At 37.6% G+C, this 17814-nt stretch overlaps 1 protein-coding gene across 1 annotated transcript in view; it reads left to right on the top strand.

Moving 5' to 3' along the window:
- ZDHHC20 (zinc finger DHHC-type palmitoyltransferase 20) overlaps positions 1-17814 on the top strand; it is a 116146-nt gene that overhangs the window by 80232 nt on the left and 18100 nt on the right. The window contains exons 6-8 of the mRNA XM_069080447.1: positions 5179-5211; positions 5570-5690; positions 15872-16004. Of these exons, the coding sequence (XP_068936548.1) occupies positions 5179-5211; positions 5570-5690; positions 15872-16004 (287 nt within the window). The remainder of the gene's footprint in view (positions 1-5178; positions 5212-5569; positions 5691-15871; positions 16005-17814) is intronic.

The following is a 17814-nucleotide window of genomic DNA, read 5'->3' as shown; positions in this document are numbered from 1 at the left end:
ACTCATGCCACCATTTACCCCTCCATATCCCTTGGGTGAACCATAACTTAAATTCTTCAGACCCTATAGTATTTCATATAAAAAGGTGGGCTATTTAAATACCTTTGGAATACTCTGTATTTGTTTTAAATGAACTCATCCAGTTCTTTTTTTAATTCCAGAGGAGCAGTTCTACCCTATAGTTTCATTAGTTTGTAAGCAGTTCTGCCCTGTAGTTATAGTAGTTTTTACTGTGGTTTTCCTTGTTTGACTTAACTACTGTTAACCTGCCCTGCAGTTCAGAACTTGGCCTGAAGATCAATGTTTGTTGGACCCTTGTCTCTCAGCTTTCTTAGAGAATACTTTGCTCCTGACCGTGGCTATTGTTTAAAATGTTGAACTTTATACAAAATAAAGGAGACTTAAAACAAGTTGATTTGTTCAGAGGAATTAAATATCACTAGATTAGTCTTTTTTTTTTTTAATTCAGTCCCACATTTAGATACAGCAGAATACGACGAAAAGAAATAAACTAGCTTCACTAAGCCAGGCAGTTTAGTTTCCCAAACAGTAAATTAATTTACAAGTTTTACCTTGTCAGTGAAGCTTATACCTACAGAAATAAACTTACAAATTTTAAGATCAGTTTTGTCTCAGGGCAGAGTCAAGATGGCAGAATAGAAAGAGGACCTCCACATGGTTCTAGCTTCCACCTTCCCCAGTTCATGTAAAAGGGGACTTTGAACAAACTGTGGAACTACAGAACCCACAAAATGACACAGAGAAGCTAACCTCCCACTGAGGACAGCCCGGCAGGCCAGCAGGAATCAGCAGCACTGCATGTTCACAGCCAAGCCCAGGCTCCCCCCCACCCCCGTGAGCCGGAGGTTTTAGCTGCTGGACAGAGGGACTCCAGATCAGCAGCAGCTGTGGCCGTTTCCAGATTTATCAACACATAGATGCTAAACAAAGTGATAGGTCAGTGCAGTATGGACTTTGGGACCCAGTAAGTGGGAGTGCTTCGGCTTCTGCCCCCAGGGCGAGAAGCCACTGAGACAGTGCCAGTGCCATGTTGCAGCTTCAGCTTCTGGCCTGCAGACTGTAGGGGGACCAAGTGACCAGTCTGAGGGATAATCACTCTTACTTTAACCTGCTTGGATCTGTATTGCAGTCTAGGGTGGAAGTCCTGGGGTGTGTGACCACTTTGCCAGACCGTGTGGAGGCTTCAGAGAGAGCACCCAACTAATACCTTCAGCAGCTGAGAAAACCCCAGCATTTGGGATGGAAGCTCCTCTGTCTGGTGGCAGAGTCCTACTGTGGCAAAAAGCCCAGGGGTCAAGTGACTGAGGGGCAACATGACCAGGCAAAGGAAACAAAGCAGACAGAAGATTCCAACGTTAGACTCCTATTATGGGGGCAAAAAGGAGCAAAGCATGGAACAGGAGGAAGACAGTGAAGTCAGAACTCCTGCACCAAAAACTTCAAAGGAAAATACAAGCTGGTTACAGGCCATAGAGGACTTTAAGAAGCAGATAAGAGAAGTGGAGGAAAAATTGGGAAGAGAAATGAGAACAATGCAAGAAAATTATGAAATGAGAGTCAACAGCCTGACTGAGGAAAATAACACCTTAAAAAACAGACTAACTCAATTGGCAAAAGAGGCTCAAAAAGGTAGTGAGGAGAGGAATGCCTTAAAAAGTCGAATTTGCCAGATGGAAGAAGAATCTCAAAAAGCTTGATGAGGAGAATCATTCTCTCAGATTTAGAATGGACCAAAGGGAAGCTAGTGCCATTAAGAGAAATCAAGATGCTGTTAAACAGATCCAAACAAATGAAAGAATAGAAGGCAATGTGAAATATCTCATGGGAAAAACCACTGAACTGGAAAATAGATCCAGGAGAGATAATTTTAAAATTATTGGAGTACCTGAAAGCCATGATCAAAGAAAGAACCTAGAAGTCATCCTCCAAGAAATTCTCAAGGAAAATTGACCCGATGTTTTAGAACCAGAGGGCAAAATAGAGGTTGAAAGAATCCACCGATCACCTCCTGAAAAAGATCCCAAAAAGAAAACTCCTAGTAATATATTTTTTTTTAAGCAATCGGGGTTAAGTAACTTGCTCAAGGTTACATGGCCAGTTATTTCTGGGTGTGGTGCTGAGTGTCTGAGCCTGGGATTCGATCTCCAGGTCGTCCCAACACTGGAGCCAGTGCTCTTACTCGCTGAGCCACCTGGCCGCCCCAACTCCTAGTAATATTATAGCCAGGTTCCAGAATTCCCAGATCAAGAACAGAATATTAATTACAAGCAGCCAGGAAGAAATAATTTTAATATTGTGGAAACACAATCAGGATAACACAGAATCTGGCAGCTTCTACACTGAGGGATTGAAGGGCTTGGAATATGATATTCCGGAGGGCAAAGGAGCTGGGATTAAAACCAAGAATCACTTACCCAGCAAAACTGACTATCATGTTTCAGGGGAAAATATGTCATTCAATGGAATAGAGGACTTTCAAGCATTCTTGATGAAAAAACCAGAGTTGAATAGAAAATTTGACATTCAGATACAAGAAGCAAGAGAAGCATGAGAAGGCAAACAGGGAAAAGAAATCAGACGCCACTTATGAAAGTTGAACTATTAACATTCCTACATGGAAAAACGATAATTGTAATTGATGAAACTTTTCTCAGTATGAAAATAGTTGAAGGGAATAGAAATATATATGGTTATATCAGAGGGTATATGGGCGTATGAATACATACGTGAATGTGTATGTATATATATGTTTACAGGTATACATAGATAGAGGGCACAGGTCCAATCTAATAGGAGGGGATGATATTTAAAAGCTGAAATTAAGAGGTGAGAGAGGAATATAATGAGAGGAGATGGAGAGAGACAGAATGGGGTAAACTGTAATTGTAATTGATGAAAATTTTCTCAGTATGAAAATAGTTGAAGGGAATAGAAATATATATGGTTATATCCATATATATGGATAGGGCGTAGGAATACATACGTGAATGTGTGTATATATATATATGTTTACAGATATACATAGATAGAGGGCACAGGTCCAATCTAATAGGAAGGGATGATATTTAAAAGCTGAAATTAAGAGGTGAGAGAGGAATATAATGAGAGGAGATAGAGAGACAGAATGGGGTAAACTACCTAATTTAGAAGAGGCAAGGGAAAATGGTTATAATGGAGGGGAAGAATAGGAAGGCAAAAGGGAATGGGTCAGCCTTGTTCTCATTGAATTTGGCTCGGGGAGGGAATGAAATACACACTAAATAGGGTATCTTACCCTACAGGACACTGGGGGGAAGGGGATGAGAGGGGGGATGATGGAAGAGAGGGCAGGCTGGGGGAAGGGAAGTTGGAAGCACCCACTTTTGAAAAGGAACAGGATCAAAGTAGAGAATAGAATACAATTACAATAAATTACAATTTTAAATTACAATAGAATTACAATAAATCTACTATGTTAATGTTTTGCATTAGCTACACATGTATAACCTATACTGAACTGCTTATCTTCCCAGTAAGGGTGGGTGACAAGGGAGGAAGGGAATGAATCTGGAATTCAAAGTTTTAAAATCAAATGTTTAAAATTATATATATATATATAAATATATAAATATATTATACTATTTTACGTGTAATTGGGAAATAAGATGTACAGGCACTGGGGCATAGAGATCCACCATGCCCTACTGGAAAAGTTGAAGGGGGTATGGGAGAAGATATGGGAGAGAGCAGATTGGAGGAGGGGATATCCTGTGGGACTGCTATTTTGAGGTGGTAGGTAGGGGAAAAGTGGGGAGAAAATTTGTAACTCAAAATCTGGAGGAAATGAATGATGTGAATCAGAAGTTAATAAAGCATTTGAAAAATGAAAAAAAAAGGATCAGTTGTGTCTCAAATAAATTATTAAAAACTTACAATTTGTACAGTTTTTAATCTTCATAATTCCATAGGAAGAGGCTTAAAAATAAATTTTATGCCCTGTAGTGTTTTCACTCGTGTGTTTTTTAAATCTTCGGTTCTGAAACAATATAAAATCTCTAGTCTTCTACTGATTTCCCTGTCTCAGGTCTTTCTTCACTAACCTATTCCGTCTTCTGCTGACCTGCCAGGGTAATTTTTCTAAAGCATAGTTCTGACCTTACCACTCCCACCCCCTGGTCATTGAGCTCCAGTAGCTTCCTATTACCTCCAGGATCAAATATAAACACCTCCATTTGGTGTTTTAAGCTTTTCATAAGATACTTTCCTACATTTCTGGTCTCCTTAATCCCATATACTTGATAAGCCTGCTATTTCTTGAACATGACACTACATTTCCTATCTCTGTGCCTTTGCCGTGATTTTTCCCCCTTCCAATGCTATGTTCTCCTTCTCACCTCAGCTTTAGTTTCTCTTTCTTCCAGACTCAGCTTAAATTCCGTTTCCTGCAGGAAGCTTTTCTTGGTCTAGCCATCCCATTCTGCTTTCCCCTGTCCTCCTCTTTTGGCAAGTTGCTAGTGAATTCCCATCTTAGATTCATTTATACTGGATATCTTATATGTCCTTAGTCATTTACATGTTGTTTCTCCTATTAGAATGTAAGCTCCTTTGAAGGCTGCTTTCTTTTCATCAACCCATAGTAAATACCTCTTGATCGATTTATTGGTTTGATTCTTATCATGTTTACGTTTATCCTTGGCTTATTACCCCCTACCAGGTTATAATTGCCTTGACAACCAAAACGTGATATTGTAGGATCATAGATCTAGAATGAAAAGGAACTTCAAAGGCAATAATAATTAATAGTCCAACCTCTTTATTTTATAAATGAGGAAACGTCGGTCCAGTTTGGTTAAGTGATTAGCCCAAGATCATATACATAGTAATCACCAGAAGTATGATTTTTAACCCTCATCATCTGATTACTAGAGCCAGAGCTTCTTCCTGTATACCATTTTGAGTTCCCCAGAGGTATAGATCATTTTGTATGCCCAGAGCCTACCATATAGTATTTGCTGAATATTATTCACTTGAGAAAGTATTATATATCCTGTTGTAGTAAAAACTGCTGATTATAATGCTCTTCTTAGATAGAGCTCTAAAGAAAAAGTTTTAAGTGTGTTGGAATTTATGAATGGAAATTTGAATATAGAATTTTACTGTACTTTTTTTTCCCCTTAGATGTGTTCTTAAGATGGATCATCATTGTCCTTGGTATGTATGAAAAATACAAAAACCTTTTTTGGTGGGGAAGGAGGAAGTCCTAAATTTTGAAATAATTCTCTTTTTTTCCCATTAAAAATGTGTTATTCATATAATTTCTCTACATGATCAATGATATATTCTGAAATGGTTCTAATAACTAGATTGTTTAAGAATTGAGATGATACTATTATTCTATGTTGATAGGTTTATTTACTAGCTCAGTAATCTAATTTTCTTATTTTTTCTCCTACCTTTGGTTTAATGTAATTTTACTGTATAATCTTCTTTCCTTTTCCTTTCCTTTTAATTATGTATTGATGTCTTTGGCTCTTTATATTACAACCATTTATCTTCTTTACTTTTCCAGGGTGAATAACTGTGTGGGATTTGCTAACTACAAATACTTCCTGCTGTTTTTGTTTTATTCCCTTTTGTATTGTATTCTGGTGACCACAACGGTTTTAGAATATTTTATAAAATTCTGGACGGTAAGTTTGTTAAAATCTTAAACATTATAGAGTTTTCATTAATCTATAATATTGTTATAATATTTTGATTCAGTACTAACTTAAGAGATTATTAACTTGTTTCTGCTATTCAAAATTTGCAATGAACCGGATGGAACGAGGGGAGTTTGAATACTCCTTGCTTTCTGTTGCCACTTTCTGTAAGTCCTTCCCCTACCTCCATCATTCAGTAACATCTCCTCCTTTGAGGTTCATGCAGTCCATATCTACCACCCAATCAGAGCCCTGGTAGTTGTTTTCTACAGACTTCCAGGTTATTGCCCTTCCTTTCTCAACAAGTTCAGTAACTGATTCACAATGTTTCTCTCCTCTTCCATTCCTGTACTCATATTAGAGGACTTCGTCGTATATATTAACTCTCCCTCAAACATTCTAACCACTCAGTTCCTCACCCATCTCATTTCTCGTGACCTACTTCTTCACCCTACCACAGGCACGTATAAAGATGGTAATGTCTTTGATCTTGCCACAAAAGCACTACCTCCATGTTTAAGAATTCCCAGATTCCCTTATCTGACCACAGTCTGTTGACTTTTCACTTCTTCCTCTGCCTTCCCTTACCAAACCCTACTTTTCATCCACACTGTGATCTCCAATATTTTTCCTTGGATCACCTCCCCTACACTAGCCCCTCATTCCTCTTTTCCCCTTGGTAAGCCAGTTCAGCTTTTCACTGTCCCTCTCGAATTTTTGATCCAGTTTCAGCCAGCCAAGTCTCAGCCTTGGCTCATTCTCACCATTGGCTTTGGCTCCTATTTACTTGCTACTGAACAAAGGTGGAGAAAATCACTCAATGAGCTCCTTGCAAAGTTATTACACAATCTCAATGGGTCCCTCACTACTGCTAGATAATCTGATTATGCCTTCTTTATCAGCTTACCATCCCACTCTCAACTATGGCTCTTCCAAACCTTTTCATCCCTCCTCTAACCTCCCTTGGCTTCCCTTCCCCCCACTCTCTCAACTTTTCCTCATATTTTACAGAAAAACATCGCCATGAGCATCTTCTTTTACCCACTTCCTCATCTCATCATTCAAATACCATTTGCCAGTCTCACCATCATCTCACATAATGAAGTGGCCTCACTCCTCTGCTTGTTCAAGTAATCCCATTCCATCCCAATAGTTTATAGCCTCTGTCATCACTTATCTTCAATCTCTCACCACTTGTTCTTTTCCCACTGCCTGTGAATATAGCCAAGTCTCACCCATCCTCAAAAACCTCCCCTTAATAAAAGGATTTATTCTGTAAAACTTGGACTTAAACAAAAGACTACACCCAAGGACCTAGAAGGCCACACGTGGCCTCAAGGCCCCAGGTTCCCCACTCCTGCATCTAACCATAAGCGTCCCCTAAGTCTCTATCTTAGGCCCTCTTCACTTTTTACTTGATCCTACTTCACTTGGTGATCTTATCAGCTGGTGATGTAGTAGATAGAGCTTCAGGCCTGGAGTAGGCAAACAGTAAGGAGTTCAAATCTAGCCTCAGACCCTTGTTAGCTGTGTGACCCAGGGAAAATCATTTATCTTTTGTTTGTCTCCCCTTCTCAGCATCCTTCAAATACACCCCCTTCTCTGATGCTACCCTGATTAGGCCCTTATCATGCCTGAATTACTGCAGTAGCCTGCTGATGGGTCTGCCTGCTTAAGTCTCTCCTTATTCCAGTCCATTCTCCATTTAATCATCGAAGTGATTTTCCTAAAGCTCAGGTCTGACCATGTCACCCACATTGCCCTGTACTCAATAAACCCCTATGACTCCTTTTTACCTTTTGGATCAAATATGAAATCTGTTCAGCTTTCAAAGCCCTTCATAACCAACCAACTCCCCTCCCCATTCCTAACCTTCTTCTTACACCTTACTCCATCCCCACTACGTGCTCTGCAGTCCAGTGACACTGGTCTTCTTGCTGTTCCACAAACAAGATACTCCATCTCTTAGGTCTAAGCATTTTCTCTGGCTGTCCCTCCATGCCTGGTATGATCCTCCTGTGCCTCCTCACTTTCTTCAATTCCCAGTTAAAGTCCCATCTCCTTCAGTAAGCTTTTTCTAACCCCTTGTATCAGCAATGCCATATTCACAATGCCTATAGAGATTACAAATATGCTGATATAATTATCCATTAGAAAATACGTCATGTTTGCCATATGAGGAAATAAACTAGAAAATTTATTAAGATACCAAAAGACTGAGTCCCAAAACCAGAAAGTGAAAGCCATCAGAGTAGTTATGACATTGGCACAGGTAGATAAAGTAGAAAGCACCCACATTTTCAAGCCTTTAAAACAGAACAGGCTACCTCAGGCAAAGGTCCTCCTCTCCCCACGCACAGCAACCACCCAGCGTCCTGGAAGCGCACTCCCAGCAGCTCCGGCCCCTGGCAGTCCTCAGCAGGAGTCCTTAGCAGAAAGTCCTTAGCAGTTCTAACTCAAAAAGGGCTTCGCGCTGCCACTGCCTCTGCTGCTGCCGCCGTCACCACCACCGCCAGCCACCGAAGGAACGCTAGCTTGGCTTCCGCTTCCTCTTGCTCCGCCCCTTCCTGCTACGTCAGCAAGTCCAACGGGGCATGGAAGATCTTTAAATCCCATAACCCTTACACCCCTCTGAATTCTAATGGTTTCCTTTTCTTAATTTCCTTTTCTGTACATATTTATTTGTCTAATGTATCCACCACTAGATTGTGAGCTCCTCACAGGCAAGAATTGTCTTTTGCCTCATTTTGTGTCTCTGTTGTGTTTACAGTGCCTATTATTAAACACCTAGTAGGTGTTTAATAAATACTTATTGACTGACTGACCTTTGTATTATCATAGTTTTATACACTAATTTATGGCAGATATTCTTTTAAGTGTTCTAAACTATTTTAAAGTATAGTCAAGCATTGTTATGTTATTTGTGTGCAGATATTTAACAAGATAATTATAAGCATTTATATTTTACATTTATTCAAAGTAGTGCCTCAGTCCAAATTAATATACTTTTCGTGTATTCACAAATGACTGCAAAACTGCTATTTGCACCATAAGCTTCTGCATCAAAACTGACAACATTAACTGTCTCAGTAAACATAATTACTTTGTCAGAAATAAACTATAGGAACTAATCTTTGTCTGCTCTTTGTTTTTCTTAGATCTGTTCAGAAGCTAAGCAAATAAGTAGTTATTTAAAATTTTTTTGTATAAATTTTTGTATGAAATTAAAAAAATCTATTCGAATATAAAGTTTAAGTTTTTTAGAAAATGAACCTTTCTTTAGAATCACAATTTTAGAGCTAAATAGGACTTTAAAAGTCTGTTACTCCATCTTTGTTGACATGCTTAATTACAAATATTTTCTTACTTAAATCTTGAAGTTTTTTATATGCTGACAGATGACTAGAAATATTAATGTACTTTAGAATGACTAAAAAATATTATTAGTGTTTAAATGTGGATCTCAGAATAGCTAATAAGTTCCTGCCCTCAGCACAGTATTTGGCATACAATAGGTACCTAATAAATACTTATTGACTATTAGCCATTTATACAAATATTCATTATGTAATATAACTTACAAAGACAACCTGTAACTTAAAAAGATATATATATTTTTTTCTTCCTCTAAGATGTCTTATTCTACACTTCTGCTAATTAATGCACTTCTTTCACTCCCTGTCCTGATTTTCTTCATTGTTATGTGATAGCTGATGCTAACCAGCATTTTTATAACATCTACTATGTGCCAGACACTGGGCTAAGTACTTTATAGATATTATCTCATCTGTTCCTTAAAACAATCCTGGGAAGTAGATACTCTTATCCCCATTTTACAGATGAAGAAACTGAAGTAAAACATGGGTGAAATGAATGACTGCCACAGTGAAATTCCTAAAGCACAGATCTGGTCATGTCATACTAGCTACTAGAATGTCTAGTAACTACCTGAAGCCTCTAGGATAACTTACTGTATCTGAGGCCTTTGACAGTTTAACTGCAGCTTAACTTTCTAAGCTTATTGCACAATTAGAGCTAGTGACAAATGCAGTAACAGAAATAGCTGTTTAATTCGGTTATACAGCTTTTTATTAAGTGCCTAACCATTGTGGTAGGCACTAAGAATATAAAACCTAGGGGAAAAAAAGAGTCCCTGCCTAAATGAGATCAAAGTCCCAGAGCCGCAAACTGAATTAGCAGAATTTTTTTTTTACTATATACTCACCAGTATATATTATTCTCCCACATAATAATTAGAAATTGGGAAAATGGAGTGCAAAAAGCAGATGTGTTTCTGTTTCCAGTTTTTCCTTGGTCCCAATTTGATATTTGTGTTACATCTGAGCCAATGCTGGTACTTACTTATGTTCCACAAGCCTTGGTCTTTTTTTTTTTTTATTATTTATCTAATGTTTTATTTTTCCCCAGGTACATGTAAAAATTTTTAACATTCATTTTTAAAACTTTAAATTCCAAATTCTCTCCCTTTTTCCCTCCCCACCCCACCCCCCACATTGAGAAGGCAAGCAATTGATATAGGTTATATATGTGAATATAATGTGTATGTATATGTGTATGTGATCTGCAAAACATACCTATAATAGTCATGTTGTGAAAGAAAACACAGACAAAAAGAAAACTCAAGAAAGAGAAAGTTTAAAAAAGAGTATGCTCTAATCTGTATTCAGATGCCATCAGTTCTTTCTCTGGAGAGGGATAGCATTTTTCATCCTGAGTCCTGCAGAGTTGTCTCGGACCATTGTATTGCTGAGAATAGCTAAGTCATTCACAGCTGATCATCTTACAATATTGCTGTTACTTGGTACACGGTACATTTCACTTTGTATCAACCCATGCAAGTCTTTCCAGGTTTTTCTGAGAACATCCTGCTCATCATTTCTTGTAGTACAATAGTATTCCATCATAATTATATACCATAACTTGTTCTGCCATTCCTCAATTAATGGACAGCCCTTCAGTTTCTAATTCTTTGTCCCTAGAAGGAGCTACTATAAATATTTTTGGACATATAAGCCCTTTTCCTTTTTGTATTTTTTATCCCTTTGGGGATATGGACCTAGGGTATTGCTATGTCAAAGGGTATGAGCAATTTTATAACCTTTTTGGCATAGTTCCAAATTTCTCTACAGCATGGTTGAATTAGTTTACAACTCCACCAACAGTGTCTTTTTTTTCCCACATCCCCTCCAACATTGGTCATTTATTTTTCCTGTCCAATTAGTCAATCTAATAGATGTGAGGTAGTGCCGCAGAATTTTTAATTTGCATTTCTCCAATCAGTAGTGATTTAGAGCATTTTTCATATACCTATAGAGAGCTTTAATTACTTCATCTGAAAACTGATCATATCTTTTGATTATTTATCAATTAGAGAATGCACAAGCTCCAGTCTTTAAGGTGTGATATTCTCACATCTGAGGGCTGGGAACAGACGATGTCATCTGGGAGGAGAGACATAATAACTAAGCCTCCAGTACTTTTGTAAATTACAAATATATTTTCTAACCATATTAGCCTTCATGTTATATATTCAGAAAATGGAGAGGTTGGACCAGGTGACTTCTGAGTTGCCCTTACAATTCTCATTGCCATGATCCTAAGCTAGTAGTATTTAGTGGTTAAAGTACTACAGTTTTAATCAGATGAAGAATTTGAGAAATTAGAGAAGCAGTGAGGTATGACAGTAGATAGAGAGCTAAGCCTGGAGTTGAAATCCAGTCTTAGATACTTACTAGCTGTGTGACCCTCAGCAAGTCACTTAGTCTCTATTTGCCTCAGTTTTCTCATCTATAAAATGGGGTTAATAGTAGCACCTACCTCCAATTGTTGTCAGGCAAAATTGAGTGTATTTGTTGTCTTTCAGTTAAAAATCCCTTGCCAGAATGTACTGAGAGAAGACAAATCCCTATCGGTGTCTATAGAAAAAAAAAAGAGTTACTTGTAACATTGAGGTGCTTTCAAGACACCCAGGATTAATACATCTCCATGGTGTACAACACTGGAAAAATTTATGCTAGCTGTTATCTTTTAGAATGATTTTTTTTTTGCTTTCTGAGTTCTCCATCTTATATTCACTGCTTTTTACATCATAGGACCTGGTTAATGTTTATTAAATACACACATATATGTATTTTAGAACACAACAGAAACATTGCGGAGGTCCCCCTGAAATGCCTCATGAGGATGAATCTTGTATGTACTGTTATTCATAATATGACTTTCTGACCAGCCACTGAGAAGGTTCTATTAGAGGATGAAAGGAAAGATGAGGAATGGGCAAAGAATTGTGAAAATACATAAAGATAGAGAAGAGAGGGAAGGAGGGGATTAACGAAATTCTTTGTTCTTCATATAGCTACTACTGGAACAATAAGAACAAGACTCGGTAAGGTAGGAGGATAGAAACCAAGATAAGAGACAAGGAAACTGAGAAGGATTGAGGTAGAAAAATAGAATCATATAGTTAGACAAGATTTAGAAATCTAGTCCAACATCCTATTTTGGGGGAGCTAGATGGAGCAGTGGATAGAGTGCCAGGTCTGGAATCAGAAAGTCCTGAGTTCAAATCTGGTCTCAGACACTTACTAACTGTGATCCTGGACAGGTCATTTAACCCTGTTTGCCTCAATTTCACCATCTATCAAATGAACTGGAGAAGGAAGTGGCAAACCACTCTAATATCTTTGCCAAGACAACCCCAAATGGGGTCATGAGGAATCAAACACAGCTGAAGAACTGAGGGATAAGGCAGAAAAATTATTTACCCAATTTTTAAGTTCCAGAGCCAGGACACATCAGACCTAGAGTAAGTAGGCTAAACTGGAATGAGATTTTTTGTTGCTGGGCTAATCCCCCAAATCCAGACAGCCAAAACCTGATCACTCCTATTCCAACTCAAATTTTCGCCCAAGCCAAAAGAGACTAGAGGCCTTTTGAGGGCACATGCAGATTCTTTCTTCCTTCTTGGTGGAGTATTTTAGCCAATACAGGTTGTACAATCCTGTTCTTTGAATTTTAATTCTAGTGCTCTCTTCGTCCCTGCCTTTGCTTTTCCTAGTCCCCATGAGGATACAAACCAGTGAAAATAGAGGAGTAGTTGGTTATAAGTGATTAGCATTCCATGTTCCATAACCTGGAACTCTCAATTGCCATATAGCTCAGCATTGTGCCCTCCATTGCCTCCATGAAGTCCCACTCTGATGCCTCTCGTGTGGAGGTAGCCAGGAGTCTTTGTAGGATATCCTGGCAAAAGCCCTTGTTCCTACCAAGCTAAAAAGCCAAACTGTTTAATAGCCTCAGTTTAAGAAAATAGAAGATTATGTATACATCTTACAAAGATTGCCATCAAAAGTATATCAGTATGTAAATGATCTGTGATTTCATTGACTTGGGAACTCTCCCTCCCAGTGTAGTTAATATCCATTTAAGACACACAGGCTTAGGGAGTTAGTGGAGGGTCAGAACAATAAAGCTGTTTTGCCTGTGATCACAAGTTTTTAAGTATCACAGTTGGGATTTGAACCCAGGTCTTTTTGTCCTGACTCCCAGTGCAGTGTTTTATACACTGTTACAGTGTCATCAAAAATATCCAAAAATGTTGCAGGTTTTGACATTTAAAAGAGTATTTCTCTTATCTAAGAAATTCATTTACATGAGACATTTCAGTTTCCAATGATATCTGAAAAAGCATCTCTGTAAATGGCATCCAATAATGTATTATTAAAATTGGGAGACTTATTTTTTCAGAATTAGAATGGTCAAGGAAGTGCTAGAGAATGCTTACCCTTTCTTCTTGTCTCAAGCTTTTTGAAAACAATTGATCATTAGAATAAAATGATAGGGGCTGCTAGGTAGCACAGTGAGTAAGAGCGCTGGCCCCAGAGTCCAGAGGACCCGGGATAAGTTCTGGCCTCAGATACTTAACACCCACAAAAAATAACTGGCCTTGTAACCTTGGGCAAGTTACTTAACCCCACTTGCTTTAAAAAAAAAGAATAAAATGATAGCTTTGATTTAGGAAACTACCCAGATTTAATCCATTGTACCCACAAATTTAAGATTATTTCTAGACTGTTTCTAAAATGTCTCCATTTTTAAAAATCAAGCAGTAACCTTTAAAGAGCTCTAGACATATTCCTATATTTGAAGATGGTACTATGCTTGCATGCACTCCTGTCTGTTTTTATTTTATCTGGAAGATGAAGGTAACCTAGTAATCCTTGAATACAAACCAGTCTTAATGTTTTCAGGTATTTTTTTTTATTGATATTGGTAAATTAATGTATTATCTTTATTTGTACAAGCTTTGCCGCAGGAAATCTACTGAGAATTGTCCAAAGGTAAAATGCATAGTTGATGTAATTTGTAAATTGATCTTGTTAATTTTCATGATTTCTTTTATAACATTTATTGTGCTGTGTATTACTGTTTGTCTTAAACAAAGAAAGCCTTATGTATAGAAGGAATAGGTAGTTTCCTAATCTGTAAAATTTGAGGGATACTACCAAAAGACCCATGGGTTCAAAAATAATTCCCTCACTAGTTTTCTCTCTGATTCTCCCATTTCATTAATACTTTAACTTTCCTTAAAATTTAAACATATTCATCCATTTTCATTCAATGGTGGCCTAGGATTATTTTATTAGATTGTCCAGTCACTTCAAAGTATTGAGGACTGTGGGGATTGAAAGGCCTAGAGTTGCCCAATGAAAACAAAAAGATGAGGATGCTTGTTAGCTAGTGAACAGTATGAGGTCAGTGGATGCCTAGTATAAGAAGAGGGATTGCCAGAAGAAAGAAAGGAACCCAAAAATAAACTTCATGGTTTTGCTTAGGGCAGGCACTAGTTAGCAGCATGTATGCAATTTTTGACATTATTTGAAAAAACAACTTATTTATAGAAATTCAAGTGTGAATTTCTATTAAAGGAATTAAATTGATTCTGTATCATTTTATAATTGATTCTATTCTATAACTGATCCCATTCTCTCTTACTGCCCCATTTTGTATGATTGCTCAATAACATTTCTTTGTTTCTGCCAATGAGCTACATTTAGAAATTCAGTTCTCTTGCTTATCACTGTTTTGTTTTTGCCTCAAGTAAATCTCTTATCTTGATGCAAGTGGACACCAGGGAATCTGGTCCACTACCTCTAACCTTGCAGGTGGACTCAAACAATGAATGTTTCTTAGTCACATTTCAGTTTTCCCTCTGAGTTAAAAGAAAACTTGTTATCCCTCATACATTCATCTTCTAGGAAAATAATAAGATACCTGGTATAATCTTTAAGTCCTAAAACTAGCTCTTAAGTGATACATTGTCCCTGAACTGTCCTTGTACCATTAATAATGGAAAACCTTATCTCCCTAACAAACCTTTTTAGGTGCTAGGAAGTCTGCTAACTCAGGTCTAATGTCTGCAGTATGCCAAAAGGTCCTATAAATCAGTGAAGTAGTCCTCTGTGACAGAGAGGGGTGGTTACTAGCTCCACATAGGTGCTTGTCCGTTCTCAATGTAACCAGTCATGCTGTCCTCACCCTCATGAGGCTCTCTATGCTGGAACCAATTGCATTGTCTTCTCCACCCACCCAACTCTGTGCTCCCCAGAGCTGTGTTAAGGCTAAGCCCTATCTTGGGGTCTTTGGTCATTGAGAGAGGCCATTGATCCAATTTTTTGGTTGCTGCTAGCCTAACTAATAAATTGATTGTGTTCAGCATTGTCTCTGAATTTACCTTGTCAGATGTAATACTGTAGTGTACCAAATAAATTATTGAGTTCTTCCATTTGAACAAAAAGGTATTTTTTGTTGTTGTTTTTTTATCACTGTTAAAAAGTTAAATTGATAAAAGCTAAAAACCCATGAAAGTAGTTTTAAATAACTAATACGTAGTGGTATGAGATTGTGAACTCTCTTCCATAGGCTAGTGAGTGGATTTGGACCAACTCATCTCCTTTTCTGCTTTTCCTGCATTCAGAATGTCTTATTCATATATTCTATATTATTATTTGTATGTGGAATATTTGTTGAAATATTTAAGTTTCAGAGAAGATTTTACCAGATTATACCAAAGGTATAAAGGGAAAAATGTATGAAAAGATCAGCCATGTTCTGAGCTAATTATTTTTTTTCTCTTTCTCTCTTCTCAGACCAACCTAAGAAATACACGTGCACAATTCCATGTCCTTTTTCTTTTCTTTGTGGCTACTATGTTCTTCATTAGCATCCTGTCACTTTTCTGTTTCCACCTCTGGCTAGTTGGAAAAAATAGAACAACAATAGGTGAGTTGATTTAAATAAAACCACTAGCTGCCTAGGCAAATGTCGGTTATGCATTATGTCACGAAGAGAAGTCACAGTGGAATAAGAAAAAGTCAGTATAATTTCCAAACATTTGCTCTATGCAGAACTATGAACCAGCTAAAGAATGAATTACTAGATGATGGGATTAGAATAATGCACACTGAGGCAAAGGCAAATATGTATAATTAATGTTAGTTAATTTTCTGTGAAACACATTAAGAAAACGAAACTCATTTCAAGATTTTTTGTAAACGGTTAAAAATTACTTTTTCCTTAAAATTTGGAAACAGCCATTAGAAATAACACTCAGCAATGTTTTTAGTTGGGCATTTTCTAATCCCTTGTCTTTGAATGATATATTCTCTAATTTGAGAAAATTGGAGAAAGGTAGAATATTTCTAAATGAGACTTAAAGATCTCTACTTTCAAAAGTTATTTCCACTAAAGAAGTGGGGAATGAGGAGAAGGATGCAAAAAAAAAATGTTGACAGTAGGGGAAAAAAATTTAAAAAACAGATGAAGGCAATGTGAAATATCTCATTGGAAAAACCACTGACCTGGAAAATAGATCCAGGAGAGATAATTTAAAAATTATCAGATTACCTGAAAGCCATGATCAAAGAAAGAACCTAGAAATCATCCTCCAAGAAATTCTCAAGGGTAACTGCCCTGATGTTTTAGAACCAGAGGGCAAAAATACAGGTTGAAAGAATCCACCGATCACCTTCTGAAAAAGATCCCAAAAAGAAAACTCCTAGGAACGTTATAGCCAGGTTCTGTAATTCCCAGATCAAGGACAGAATATTACAAGCAGCCAGGAAGAAGCAATTTGAATATTGTGGAAACACAATAAGGATAACACAGAATCTGGCAGCTTCTACACTGAGGGATCGAAGGGCTTGGAATATGATATTCTGGAGGTCAAAGGAGCTGGGATCAAAAGCAAGAGTCAACTACCCAGCAAAACTGAGTATCATGTTTCAGGGGAAAATATGGTCATTCAGTGGAATAGGGGACTTTCAAGCATTCTTGATGAAAAAACCAGAGTTGAATAGAAAATTTGACATTCAGATACAAGAAGCATGAGAAGTTAAATAGGGAAAAGAAATCATAAGGAACTTGTCAAAGTTGAGCTATTTACATTCCTACATGGAAAAACAATAATTATAACTGATGAAACTTTTCTCAGTATGAAAATAGTTGAAGGGAATAGAAATATATATATATGTCTATAAAGGAGAGTATGTGGGCATATGAATACAAATGTGAATGTGTGTATATATGTTTACAGGTATATCTAGATAGAGGGCACAGGACCAATTTAATAGGAAGGGATGATACTTAAAATGTGAAATTAAGAGGTGAGAGAGGAATATAATGAGAGGAGATTGGGAGAGACAGAATAGGGTAAACTATCTCATATAGAAGAGGCCAAGGGAAAATAGTTACAATGGAGGGGAAGAACAGGAAGGCAAAACCTTATACTCATTGAATTTGGCTCAGGGAGGGAATGACATACACACTAAATAGGGTATCTCACCCTACAGGAGAGTAGAGGGGAAGGGGATAAGAGGGAGGATGATGGAAGCGGGGACAGGCTGGAGGGGAGGGAAATTGGAAGCACCACTTTTGAAAAGGGACAGGATCAAAGTAGAGAATAGAATAAGTGGGAGGTGGGATAGGAGGGAGTGAAATATAGTTAGTCTTTTACAATATATCTACTATTGTAATGTTTTGCATTAGCTACACATGTACAACCTATACTGAATTGCTTATCTTCCCAGTAAGG

This window comes from Petaurus breviceps, unplaced genomic scaffold (genome assembly GCF_028583685.1).
Source record: "Petaurus breviceps papuanus isolate PSGF00001 unplaced genomic scaffold, PetGlider_PUasm1.0 91133, whole genome shotgun sequence".
Classification (NCBI taxonomy): Eukaryota; Metazoa; Chordata; class Mammalia; order Diprotodontia; family Petauridae; genus Petaurus; species Petaurus breviceps.
The sequence above is the reverse complement of the archived record's forward strand: the minus strand, read 5'-3'. Positions and strand labels throughout refer to the sequence as shown.